Source organism: Oryctolagus cuniculus, chromosome 16 (assembly GCF_964237555.1).
Source record: "Oryctolagus cuniculus chromosome 16, mOryCun1.1, whole genome shotgun sequence".
NCBI lineage: Eukaryota > Metazoa > Chordata > Mammalia > Lagomorpha > Leporidae > Oryctolagus > Oryctolagus cuniculus.
This window is the reverse complement of record NC_091447.1, coordinates 63671268-63684462: the sequence shown is the minus strand read 5'-3', so window position 1 is coordinate 63684462 and position 13195 is coordinate 63671268. Positions and strand designations below refer to the sequence as shown.

Genomic DNA, 13195 nt, shown 5'->3' with positions numbered 1-13195 from the left:
ACTATTCCTCAACAGTCGAGACAAGGGCTGTTCCAAATCATTGCATTTTTTTTACATCCATATGAATTTCTGCATCATTTTCTCTAGATCTGAGGAGAATGTCTTTGGTATTTTGACTGGTATCACATTTAATCTATAAATTGCTTTTGGAAGAATGGACATTTTGATGATATTGGTCCTTCCAATCCATGAGCATGAAAGATTTTTCCATTTTTTGATATCCTCTTCTATTTCTTTCTTTAAGGTTTTGTAATTCTCATGATAGAGATCATTGACATCCTTGGTTAAGTTTATTCCAAGGAATTTGATTGTTTTTGTAGCTATTGTGAATGGGATTGATCTTAGAAGTTCTTTCTCAGTCATGGCATTGTCTGTGTATACAAAGCCTATTGATTTTTGTGCATTGATTTTATATCCTGCTACTTTGCCAAACTCTCCTATGAGTTTCAATAGTCTCTTAGTGGAGTCTTTTGGATCCCCTAAATAAAGAATCATATCATTTGAAAAGAGGGATAATTTGACTTCTTCTTTCCCAATTTGTATCACATTAATTTCTTTTTCTTGCCTAATGTCTCTGGCTAAAATTTCCAGTACTGTATTGAATAGTAATAGTGAGAGTCGGCATCCCTGTTTGGTACCTGATCTCAGTGGAAATGCTTCCAATTTTTCCCCATTCAATAGGATGCTGGCCATGGGTTTTTCATAAATTTTCTTGATTTTGTTGAGGAATGTTCCTTCTATACCCAATTTGCTTAGGGTTTTCATCATGAAAGGGTGTTGTATTTTATCAAATGCTTTCTCTGCGTCTATTGAGATAATCATATGGTTTTTCTTCTGCAGTCTGTTAATGTGGTGTATCACATTGATTGTTTTGCACACATTGAACCATCCCTGCATACCAGGGATGAATCCCACTTGGTCTGGGTGGATGATCTTTCTGATGTGTTGTTGCCATTGCATTGGCCAGAATTTTATTGAGGATTTTTGCATCTATGTTCATCAGGGATATTGGTCTGTAGTTTTCTTTAATTGCTGCATCTTTTTCTGGCTTAGGAATTAAGGTGATGCTGGCTTCATAGAAAGAATTTGGGAGGATTCCCTCTTTTTCGATTGTGCTGAATAGTTTGACAAGAATTGGAGTTAGTTCATCTTTAAATGTCTGATTGAATTCAGCAGTGCGTCCATCTGTCCCTAGGCTTTTCTTTGTTGGGAGGGTCTTTATTACTGATCAATTTCAATGACCTTGTTATGGGTCTGATTAGGTTTTCTGTGTCTTCCTGGTTCAATTTAGGTAGGTTGTATGTGTCCAGGAATCTATCCATTTCTGATAGATTTCCCTGTTTGCTGGCATACAATTCTTTGTAGTAATTTCTGCTGACTCTATTTCTGTGGTGTCTGTGTTACATTCGCTTTTTCATCTATGATTTGGGTCTTCTCTCTACTTTTTTGGGTTAGTTGGGCCAATGATGTGTCAATTTGTTTTTCAAAAATCCATCTCTTCATTTTGCTGATCTTTTGTAATTTTTTGGATTCAATTCTGTTGATTTCTTCTCTAATTTTAATTATTTCTCTTCTCCTGTTAGCTTTGGGTCTGGTTTGCTGTAGTTTTTCTAGATCCTTGAGATGCATTGATAGTTCATTTGTTTGGTGCCTTTCCAATTTCTTGATATAGGCACCTATTGCTATAAACTTTCCTGTTAACACTTTTTTTGCTGTATCTCATAAGTTCTGATATGTTGTGTTGTTATCTTATTTACTTCTAGAAAGTTTTTTATTTCTCTTTTGATTTCTTCTATGACCCACTGTTTATTCAGGAACATGTGTTTGCATAGGCTCTAGAGATTCCTAAGTTGCTAATTTCCAGCTTCATTTCCTTGTGGTCCGAGAATATGCATGGTATGATTTTGATTTTTTTGAATTTGCCGAGACTTGCTTTATGGCCCAGTATGTGGTCAATCCTAGAGAAAGTTCCATGCACTGCTGAGAATAATGTGTATTCTTTATGTGTAGGAAGAAAAGTTCTGTAGATATCTGTTAAATCTGCTGTTTCCTTGTACATTTTCTATCTGGTTGATCTGTCCATTGCTGAAATTGGAAGATTGAAGTCCCCCAATAGTATTGTATTGGAGTCTAAGTCTCCCTTTAAGTCCTTTAACATATCTTTTAAATAGCCTGCTGCCCTGTAATTAGGTGCATATACGTTTATGTTAGTTATATCCTCCTGTTGAATTGATCCCTTAATCATTATATAGTGTCCATCTTTGTCTCTTTTTACAGTTTTTGTGTTAAAGTCTATTTTGTCCTGGCTGCCGTGGTGGTGCTGCAGGTTAACGCCCTGGCCTGAAGTGCCGGCATTCCATATGGACGCCAGTTCTAGTCCCGGCTGCTCTTCTTCTGATCCAGCTCTCTGCTATGGTCTGGGATAGCAGTAGAAGATGGCCAAATTCCTGGGCCCCTGCCCCTTCATGAGAGACCTGGAAGAAGCTCCTGGCTCCTGGATCTGGATCAGCACAGCTCCAGCCATTGCAGCCATCTGGGGAATGAACCAGTAGATGGAAGACCTCTCTCTCTCTCTCTCTCTGTCTATAACTCTCTGTAACTCTGTCTTTCAAATAAATAAAATAAATCTTAAAAAAATAAAGTCTATTATGTTTGATTTTAAGATGGCTATGCCAGCTCTTTGTTGGTTTCTGTTGGCATGGAATATCTTTTTACAACCTTTCACTTTCAGTCTGCATGCACCTTTGTTAGAAAGATGTGTTTCTTGTAAGCAGCAAGTAGATAGGTTTCTTTTAATCCATTCAGCCAGTCTGTGTCTTTTAACTGGAGAGTTGGGGCCATTTACATTCAATGTTGACTATTAATAAGTAGTGACATTGCCCTGCCATTTTCCCAAAGATACTTCAAATATATCCTTTGAACTTCCTGTGATCTTTTACTGAGAGATTTTCTTCCTTTAAATTCTTACGTATTGTTGACCATGTTCTGTGTTTCTGTGTGTAACACATCTTTAAGCATCTTTTGCAGGGCTGGACGAAAGGTGGCAAATCTTTCTTTTTCTATTCTCTATGAAAGGTCTTTATTTCACCCTCATTCACAAATGAGAGCTCTGCAGGATATAATATACTGGGATGACAGGGTTTTTTTTTTCTCTTAGTACTTGGGCTATATCTCGCCATTCCCTCATAGCCTATAGGGTTTCTGATGAGAAGTCTGCTGTGAGTCTAATTGGAGATCCTCTGAGAGTAATCTGACGTTTCTCTCTTGCACATTTTAGGATCTTTTCTTTATGTTTCACTGTGGTGAGTTTGATTACAACATGTCGTGGTGAGGATCTCTTCTGGTCATGTTTATTGGGAGTTCTGCATGCTTCCTGTACTAGAATGTCTCTGTCCTTCTCCAAACCCGGAAAGTTCTCTGCTAGTATCTCACTAAAAAGGCCCTCTAGTCCTTTATCTCTCTCCATGCCCTCAGGAACTCCTAGAACCTGAATGTTGGATTTTTTAATAGTATCCTGTAGATTCACAATAATATTTTTTAGATTTTTAATTTCCTCTTCTTATCTTTGGTTTGACTATACTTTCCTGTGCTCTGTATTCCAAGTTTGATATTCTCTCTTCTGCCTCACTGATTCTGTTTTCAAAGCTCTCAGCTGTGGTTTTTATTTGTTCTATTGAATTCTTCATTTCATTTTGATTTCTCTTCAATATCTCAATTTCATGGTCTATTGGATTCTTAATTTCAATTTGATCTCTCCTTAAGATTTCATTTTCATGAGAGAGATTTTCTTTCATGACCTGCATGGATTTCAGTAGATCGTGCATTTGTTTTTGATTACTTCTAAGTATCCTTATCATTAATTTTTTGAGTTCTATTTCTTACATTTCTTCTATTCATCATCTTCATCATCTTGTATTGAAATGTCATGTTCTTTTTGGAGTGGTATGTTGTCTTCCTTATTCTTGTTTCTTGGGTTGTGGCATTTGTTATTTGGCATTTGTGGAGATACTCGTTGGTTTCTTCTTTTTTTTCCACTGTGGTGGCTTTTCTCATTGTACTATGACTCTGTAGATAAGTGGACTGTCTGCTTTCAGTGAATCTCTAGAGGCTTGTGGTGGGTGTGGTCAGAGAGCTCTGTTCCATTCTTCAGGGTTAAGGGTGTGTCTAAGGTGACACACTAAGGTTTGGTGTGGTAAATTTTTTTCTCTCTCGCTCTCTTTTTTTAATCAGAAGGGAAGTAATTCCATTCAGCTGAGCTCTTCTCCTTGATGGTGATCAGTTCCTGAGTGCTAGCCCCAGTGGGTATAATATTCATCTGTTCTGTCCCAAGGACCACACAAAGGATCTGTGCAGTCCTCAGTATAAGCTCAGATTCCCCTGTAATGTCTCTCACTGGTTTGTCAGGGCCGCATGAGCTTGTGGCATTTTCCACCAAGACTACTCAAAGTCTTGGCCACACCTTGAGTTCTCCCACACACGCTGGTTTTTTTTTTTTTCATAGTCCCGGTTCAGAAGCTCCACACAGTTACTAGGTCTTAGTCTCCTGTTATTACTCTCCACCAGAGTCAGGTTTCTCCAGCTGATTGCCAGGTGTCATCCCAAGCTTACACAGCTGTTACATATGTCCAAAATGGTACCTACATTATTGGCTCATATTCCTTTGTAAGGTGATTAGAGAGAGAGAATCGTGTGCATACCGTCCTTTTTGTTTTGTTTTGTTCTCCCCTCTAGTCACTCTGCTGTACTTTCCCCCATGGGGCTTCAGTCTCATTCCCTCTAGGCTCTTCCTGCCACTTTTCTGCCAGTGTCCTGGGCTACTGTGGTTTTGTATCAACTCACATTCAAGCACTGGGATGGAGGCTCTCAGAAGCTAGAGTACCAGGCATGGGCACCTGTGCCCTCCATGTAGGTACACCATGTTCCTCTAATTACGGAAGAGTTTCCTCTTCCATTTTTCCCTAAATCTTCCCTGAAACTATAATGTCTTCACTTTTATTAAACTGTCTTCTCCTACACTACATCAAGAAGCTCCTGCCCACTCCCACCATTTTAGATCCTCCACTGTCTTTGTTTTTTTAAAGATTTTATTTATATATGTGAGAAGCACAGTTTTTTTTTTAACTTTTATTTAGTAAATATAAATTTCCAAAGTACAGTTTATGGATTACAGTGGCTTCCCCCCCATAATTTCCCTCCCACTCGCAAACCCTCCCATCTCCCTCTCCCTTTCCCATTCCACTCATGTCAAGATTCATTTTCAATTATCTTTATATACAGCAGATCGATTTCGTATATATTAAGTAAAGATTTCGTCAGTGTGTACCCACACAGAAACACAAAGTGTAAAATACTGTTTCAGTACTAGTTATAGCATTACTTCACATTGGACAACACATTAAGGACAGATCGCACATGAGGAGTAAGTACACAGTGACTCCTGTTGTTGACTTAACAATTTGACACTCTTGTTTATGGCGTCAGAAATCTCCTTAGGCTCCAGGCATGAGTTGCCAAGGCTATGGAAGTCTTTCGAGTTTGCCGACTTCAATATTATTCCAAAAGGGTCATAGTTAAAGTGGAAGCTCTCTCCTCCCTTCAGAGAAAGGTACCTCCTTCTTTGATGACCTGTTCTTTCCACTGGGATCTCACTTACAGAGATCTTTCATTTAGGCCTTCTTTTTTTTCCAGAGTGTCTTGGCTTTCCATGCCTAAAACTCTCATGGGCTCTTCAGCCATATCCGAATGCCTTAAGGGCTGATTCTGAGGCCAGAGTGCTATTTAGGACATCTGCCATTGTATGAGTCTGCTGTGTATCCCGCTTCCCATGTTAGATCGTATTCTCCTTTTTTATTGTATCAGTTAGTATTAGCAGACACTAGTCTTGTTTGTGTGGTCCCTATGACTCTTAGACGTATCATTATGATCAATTGTGAACTGAAATTGATCACTTGGACTAGTGAGATGGCATTGGTACTTGGGATTGTATTGGAATCCCATGTCATGTTTCTAATTCCACCATTTGGGGCAAGTCTGATTGAGCATATCCCAAATGGTACATCTCCTCCCTCTCTTATTCCCACTCATATTTCACAGGGATCACTTTTCAGTTAAAATTTAAACACCTAAGAATAATTGTGTGTTAACTACAGAGTTCAACCAATAGTACTAGGTGAAAAAAATACTAAAATGGATAAAGTATTACATTGTACATCAACAGTCAGGACAAGGGCTGATCAAGTCACTATTTCTCATAGTGTCCATTTCATTCAACAGGTTTCCACTTTGGGGCTCAGTTAGCTGTCGCCGATCAGGGAGAACATATGATATTTCTCCCTTTGGGTCTGGCTTAATTCACTCAGCATAATGTTTTCCAGAGTCCTCCATCTTATTGCAAATGACCGGATTTCATTCTTTTTGACTGCTATATAGTATTTCATAAGTACATGTCCCATAACTTCTTTATACAGTCTACTGTTGATGGGCATTTGGATTGGTTCCAGGTCTTAGCTATTGTGAATTGAGCTGCAATAAACACTAATGTGCAGACAGCTTTTTTGTTTGCCAATTTAATTTCCTTTGGGCAAATTCCAAGGAGTGGGATGGCTGGGTCGAACGGTAGGGTTATATTCAGGTTTCTGAGGAATCTCCAGACTGACGTCCATAGTGGCTTGACCAGTTTGCATTCCCACCAACAGTGGGTTAGTGTCCCTTTTTCCCCACATCCTCGCCAGCATCTGTTGTTGGTAGATTTCTGTATGTGAGCCATTCTAACCGGGGTGAGGTGAAACCTCATTGTGCTTTTGATTTGCATTTCCCTGATTGCTAGTGATCTTGAACATTTTTTCATGTGCCTGTTGGCCATTTGGATTTCCTCTTTTGAAAAATGTCTATTGAAGTCCTTGGCCCATCTCTTAAGTGGGTTGTTGGTTTTGTTTTTGTGGAGTTTCTTGATCTCTTTGTAGATTCTGGTTATTAACCCTTTATCTGTTGCATAGTTTGCAAATATTTTTTCCCATTCTGTCGGTTGTCTCTTCACTCTCCCGACTGTTTCTTTTGCAGTACAGAAACTTCTCCATTTGATGCAATCCCAATAGTTGATTTTGGCTTTGACTGTCTGTGCCTCCCGGGTCTTTTCCAGAAATTCTTTGCCTGTGCCAATATCTTGAAGGGTTTCTCCAATGTTCTCTAATAACTTAATGGTGTCAGGACGTAGATTTAGGTCTTTAATCCACGTTGAGTGGATTTTTGTGTAAGGTGTAAGGTAGGGGTCTTGCTTCATGCTTCTGCACGTGGAAATCCAGTTTTCCCAGCACCATTTATTGAATAGACTGTCCTTGCTCCAGGAATTAGTTTTAGATCCTTGATCAAATATAAGTTGGCTGTAGATGTTTGGGTTGATTTCTGGTGTTTCAATTCTGTTCCATTGGTCTATCCATCTGTTTCTGTACCAGTACCATGCTGTTTTGATTACCACTGCCCTGTAGTATGTCCTGAAGTCTGGTATTGTGATGCCTCCGGCTTTGTTTTTGTTGTACAAGATTGCTTTAGCTATTCGAGGTCTCTTGTGCCTCCATATGAATTTCAGCATCATTTTTTCTAGATCTGCGAAGAATGTCTTTGGTATCTTGATTGGGATTGCATTGAATCTATAAATTGCTTTTGGGAGAATGGACATTTTGATGATGTTGATTCTTCCAATCCATGAGCATGGAAGATTTTTCCATTTCTTGGTATCCTCTTCTATTTCTTTCTTTAAGGTTTTGTAATTTTCATCGTAGAGATCTTTAACGTCCTTGGTTAAGTTTATTCCAAGGTATTTGATTGTTTTTGTAGCTATTGTGAATGGGATTGATCTTAGCAGTTCTTTCTCAGTCATGGCATTGCTTGTGTATACAAAGGCTGTTGATTTTTGTGCATTGATTTTATATCCTGCCACTTTGCCAAACTCCTCTATGAGTTCCAATAGTCTCTTAGTAGAGTTCTTTGGATCCTCTAAGTACAGAATCATATCGTCTGCAAAGAGGGATAGTTTGACTTCTTCCTTCTTGATTTGTATTCCTTTGATTTCTTTTTCTTGTCTGATGGCTCTGGCTAAAACTTCCAGAACTATGTTAAATAGCAGTGGTGAGAGTGGGCATCCCTGCCTGGTGCCAGATCTCAGTGGAAATGCTTCCAACTTTTCCCCATTCAATAGGATGCTGGCTGTGGGTTTTTTATAAATTGCTTTAATTCTATTGAGGAATGTTCCTTCTATACCCAATTTGCTTAGAGTTTTCATCATGAAAGGGTGTTGAATTTTATCAAATGCTTTCTCTGCATCAATTGAGATAACCATATGGTTTTTCTTCTGCAGTCTGTTAATGTGGTGAATCACATTGATTGATTTGCGAATGTTGAACCATCCCTGCATACCAGGGATGAATCCCACTTGGTCTGGGTGGATGATTTTCCTGATGTGTTGTTGTATTCTATTGGCGAGAATTTTATTGAGGAGTTTTGCGTCTATGTTCATCAGGGATATTGGTCTGTAATTTTCTTTCAGTGCTGCATCTTTCTCTGGCTTAGGGATTAAGGTGATGCTGGCTTCATAGAAAGAATTTGGGAGGATTCCCTCTTTTTCGATTGTTCTGAATAGTTTGAGAAGAAATGGGATTAGTTCTTCTTTAAATGTCTGGTAGAATTCAGCAGTGAATCCATCTGGTCCTGGGCTTTTCTTTGTTGGGAGGGCCTTTATTACTGTTTCAATTTCTGTTTCAGTTATGGGTCTATTTAGGTTTTATAGGTCTTCATGGTTCAATTTTGGTAGATTGCATGTGTCCAGGAATCTATCCATTTCTGATAGGTTTTCCTGTTTGCTGGCATACAGGTCCTTGTAGTAATTTCTGATGATTCTTTTTATTTCTGTGGTGTCTGTTGTTACGTTTCCTTTTTCATCTCTGATTTTATTGATTTGGGTCTTTTCTCTTCTTTTTTCAGTTAGTTGGGCCAATGGGGTGTCAATTTTGTTAATTTTTTCAAAAAACCAGCTTCTTGCTTGGCTGATTTTTTGTAATGTTTTTTTGGATTCAATCCTGTTAATTTCTTCTCTGGTTTTAATTATTTCTCTTCTCCTACTAGATTTGGGTTTGGTTTGCTGCAGTTTTTCTAGGTCCTTGTGGTGCGCTGAAAGCTCATTTATTTGGTACCTTTCCAATTTCTTGGTATAGACCCCTATTGCTATAAATTTGCCTCTCAATACTGCTTTTGCTGTATCCCATAAGTTGTGATATGTTGTGTTGTTGTCTTCATTTACTTCCAGAAAGTTTTTGATTTCTCTTTTGATTTCTTGAATGACCCAGTGTTCATTCAGGAGCATGTTGTTCAGTCTCCATGTGTTTGCATACTTTCTGGGGTTTCCTGAGTTGCTAATTTCCAGCTTCATCCCGCTGTGGTCTGAGAAGCTGCATGGCATGATTCTAATTCTTTTAAATTTGCTGAGACTTGCTTTATGGCCTAGTATGTGATCAATCCTAGAGAAGGTTCCATGCGCTGCTGAGAAGAATGTGAAGTCTGTAGATGTAGGGTTGAAAGTTCTGTAGATATCTGTTAGATCCATTTGGGCAATAGTGTCAATTAAATCTGCTGTTTCCTTGTTGATCTTCTGTCCAGATGATCTGTCTATTTCTGAGAGTGGAGTATTGAAGTCCCCCAGTACTATTGTATTGGAATCTAAATCTCCCTTTAAGTCCCTTAACATCTCTTTTAAATAGACCGGTGCCTGTAATTAGGTGCATATACATTTATAATAGTTACATCTTCCTGTTGAATTGAACCCTTAATCATTATATAGTGTCCCTCTTTGTCTCTCTTAACAGTTTTTGTATTAAAGTTTATTTTGTCTGATATTAATATGGCTACACCTGCTTTTTTTTGGTTTCTGTTGGCATGGAATATCTTTTTCCAACCTTTCACTTTCAGTCTGCATGCCTCTTTGTTAGAGAGATGTGTTTCTTGTAGGCAACAAATAGTTGGGTTGTGTTCTGTGAGCCAGTCAGCCAAACGGTGTCTTTTAACTGAAGAATTCAGACCATTAATGTTCAATGTGACTATTGATACGTAGTGACTTTGCCCTGCCATTTTCCCAGAAATATTTTCTAGTATATGCTTTGAGCTTCCCATGCTCTATTACTGGTAGGTGTTCTTCCTTTCCCTTCTTTCATATTGATGGTCGTGTTTCTGTGTTTCTGAGTGTAGCACATCTTTAAGTATCTTTTGCAGGGCCGGACGAGTGGCCACAAAGTCTTTCAATTTCTGTTTGCTATGAAAGGTCTTTATTTCACCTTCATTCACAAATGAGAGCTTGGCAGGATATAATATTCTGGGCTGGCAATTTTTCTCTTAGCACCTGTGCTATGTCTCGCCATTCCCTCCTAGCTTGTAGGGTTTCTGATGAGAAGTCTGCTGTGAGTCTGATTGGAGATCCTCTGAGAGTAATCTGACGTTTCTCTCTTGCACATTTTAGGATCTTTTCTTTATGTTTCACTGTGGTAAGTTTAATTACCACGTGTCGTGGTGAGGATCTCTTTTGGTCATGTTTATTGGGAGTTCTATGAGCTTCCTGTACTAGGATATCTCTGTCCTTCTCCAAACCTGGAAAGTTCTCTGCTAGTATCTCACTAAAAATGCCTTCCAATCCTTTCTCTCTCTCCATGCCTTCAGGAACTCCTAGAACTCGAATGTTGGTTTTTTTAATAGTATCCTGTAGATTCCCAACAATATTTTTTAGATTTCTAATTTCCTCTTCTTTTCTTTGGTTTGACTGTATGTTTTCCTGTGCTCTATCTTCTAAGTCCGATATTCTCTCTTCTGCTTCACCCATTCTGTTTTTAAGGCTTTCTAATGTGTTTGTCATTTGATCTATTGAGCTCTTCATTTCATTTTGATTTCTCTTGACTATTACACTTTCCTGTTCTACTAGTTTCTGAGTTTCATTTTGACTCTTCCTTAAAATTTCATTTTCACGAGAGAGATTTTCAATCTTGTCCATTAAGGATTTCTGTAGTTCAAGGATTTGCTTTTGAAAACTTCTAAATGTTCTTATCATAAATTTTTTGAAATCCGTATCTTGCATTTCTTCTATCTCATCATCTTCATACTCTTGGCTTGGGGTGTTTTGCTTATTTGGAGGCATCATAGTGTCATCGTTGATCTTGTTCCCTCGATTTCTGTGTTTGTTACTTGGCATAGTTAATTCTTCTTGTGTCACTGTGCTTTTTTTTTTTATACTGTGTCCGTGTTAAGTGGACTGCCTGCTGTTGGAGGAGCCTTGGAGGCTTGAGATGGGTGTGGCCTGAGAGCTCTGCCTGGTTCTTCCTGGTTAAGGGTGTGCAAAGGTGACACCCTCAGGTTATGCGTGGTAAATCTCTCTCTATTCATTTATTTTTGTATTTTATTTATTCAGGGGGTAAGTAACACCGCATGGCACGGCTGTGCAGAATTGATGGTATTTTGCTTCCAGTCTTTGGCTCCTCTGGACTCCCACTGGGTTGCCTAGGCTACTGAATTGTAGTGACTCAGTTCCTTAGCTCTCCCCCATTGATATGTAAATCCAGAGAGGAGGCCTGCTCTTTGTCTCTTGGGAATTCTTCAAGCCTTGCAGCCTTGTAACCTTTGCAAGGTTAGGGGGAAGAGAAACCCCCAAGCTTTTTTTTCCTTCTTTCCGGTAGTGTGTTTGCTGCACTTTCCGGCCCCCCTCTAGATTCTGATCCCCGTTTCCCCACCAATATCTCGGGTTATTGAGCTCACCTCCCCTTCCAGCGCCAATGTGTGGACTCGGAGCCCTGAGCGTCCCAAGTCTCCCCGCTGTTGTCTGTGTGGCATGCACTCCCCTTCAAGCACTGACGCGCAGACCCTGGGGCTTCCACGGCTCGGTCCCGCGACTTGGCTTCTGCGCGGTGGGCGACCTTGTTCTCCCAGTAGGTCCTCCGATTCACGGCCACTCCATCCAGAAGGGTTTCCCCTGCAATATTTTCCTGGTTCTTTTTTCTGCGGCTACCATAACTCCCCTTTTATTAAACTAAATTTTCCCGGACTATCGGTGCGCGCCCTCACTATTCCGCCATCTTGGCTCCGCCCCCTGGTCTGTAATTCTCTTTCAATGCTGCATCTTTTTCCGGCTTAGGAATTAAGGTGATGCTGGCTTCATAGAAAGAATTTGGTAGGACTCCCTCTTTTTCGATTGTTCTGAGTAGTTTGAGAAGAATTGGAGTTAGTTCTTCTTTAAATGTCTGGTTGAATTCAGCAGTGCATCCATCTGGTCCTAGGCTTTTTTTTTCCCCTAGGATTCTGTGCTAGCATCTACTCTCCCACCGTTATCCTTTTATTTTTTTTAACTTTTATTTAATGAATATAAGTTCCCAAAGTACAGCTTATGGATTACAATGGCTTCCCCCCCATAACTTCCCTCCCACCCACAACCCTCCACTTTCTTTCTCCCTCCTCCTTCCATTCACATCAAGATTCATTTTCAATTCTCTTTATATACAGAAGATAAGTTTAGTTTAGCATATGTTAAGTAAAGATTTCAACAGTTTGCACCCACATAGAAACACAAAGTGAAAAATACTGTTTCAGTACTAGTTATAGCATTAAATCACAATGTACAGCACATTAAGGACAGAGATCCTACTTGAGGAGTAAGTGGTGACTCTGATGGCCAGCTGGGCTGCTCTTTCCATGATGGCTTTGTGGTTCCTGGAGGAAACACTGAGCAATCTCAGCACTGTAATATTAGTTGTGTATTAGCAACACCTCTAGCTCCTTATTAGTCTGACTGGTGCAGGATGAGCTTGTTGGTCACCTTTTTGTCAATCTTAGGCTTCACAAGGGGTCTGAGGGCGACCATGATACTTTCATGAGAAGTAGTATACTATCCAAGTATGACAAGGAATATGTGGCTCCCCTCTATAAAGTACTGGGTCAAAGTACAAGCAATATTATCTTAGAGTACCAATGAGTTCCATGATTTCAGCTTGGTTATCACAATAACAACAGTTGAAGCATTGATGGTTGTTACCATGTTCTGGACATGATACCAGTCACACAACTGCAAAACTGCCAGTTGAGGTGTAGACATCAATGTGCCTAATTTGGCATGACACAATGTCTCTGCCTATCTTGCCAAAAGGAGTCACCAACTAGTTGGGCTTCTGGCTCT

General features: G+C 39.5%; 1 protein-coding gene across 7 annotated transcripts in view; it reads right to left on the bottom strand.

Moving 5' to 3' along the window:
• Positions 1 to 13195, bottom strand: part of LOC100338792 (olfactory receptor 7A17) — a 72356-nt gene that overhangs the window by 17537 nt on the left and 41624 nt on the right. For 2 of the 7 annotated variants that reach the window (XM_070058906.1, XM_070058913.1), the window contains exon 13: positions 1575 to 11998. The exons of the other annotated variants lie outside the window; for them this stretch is intronic. In XM_070058906.1, the coding sequence (XP_069915007.1) occupies positions 8777 to 9736 (960 nt within the window). In that variant the 5' untranslated portion in view covers positions 9737 to 11998 and the 3' untranslated portion in view covers positions 1575 to 8776. Of the gene's footprint in view, positions 1 to 1574; positions 11999 to 13195 lie in introns of those variants that run through there. 7 annotated transcript variants of the gene reach the window in all.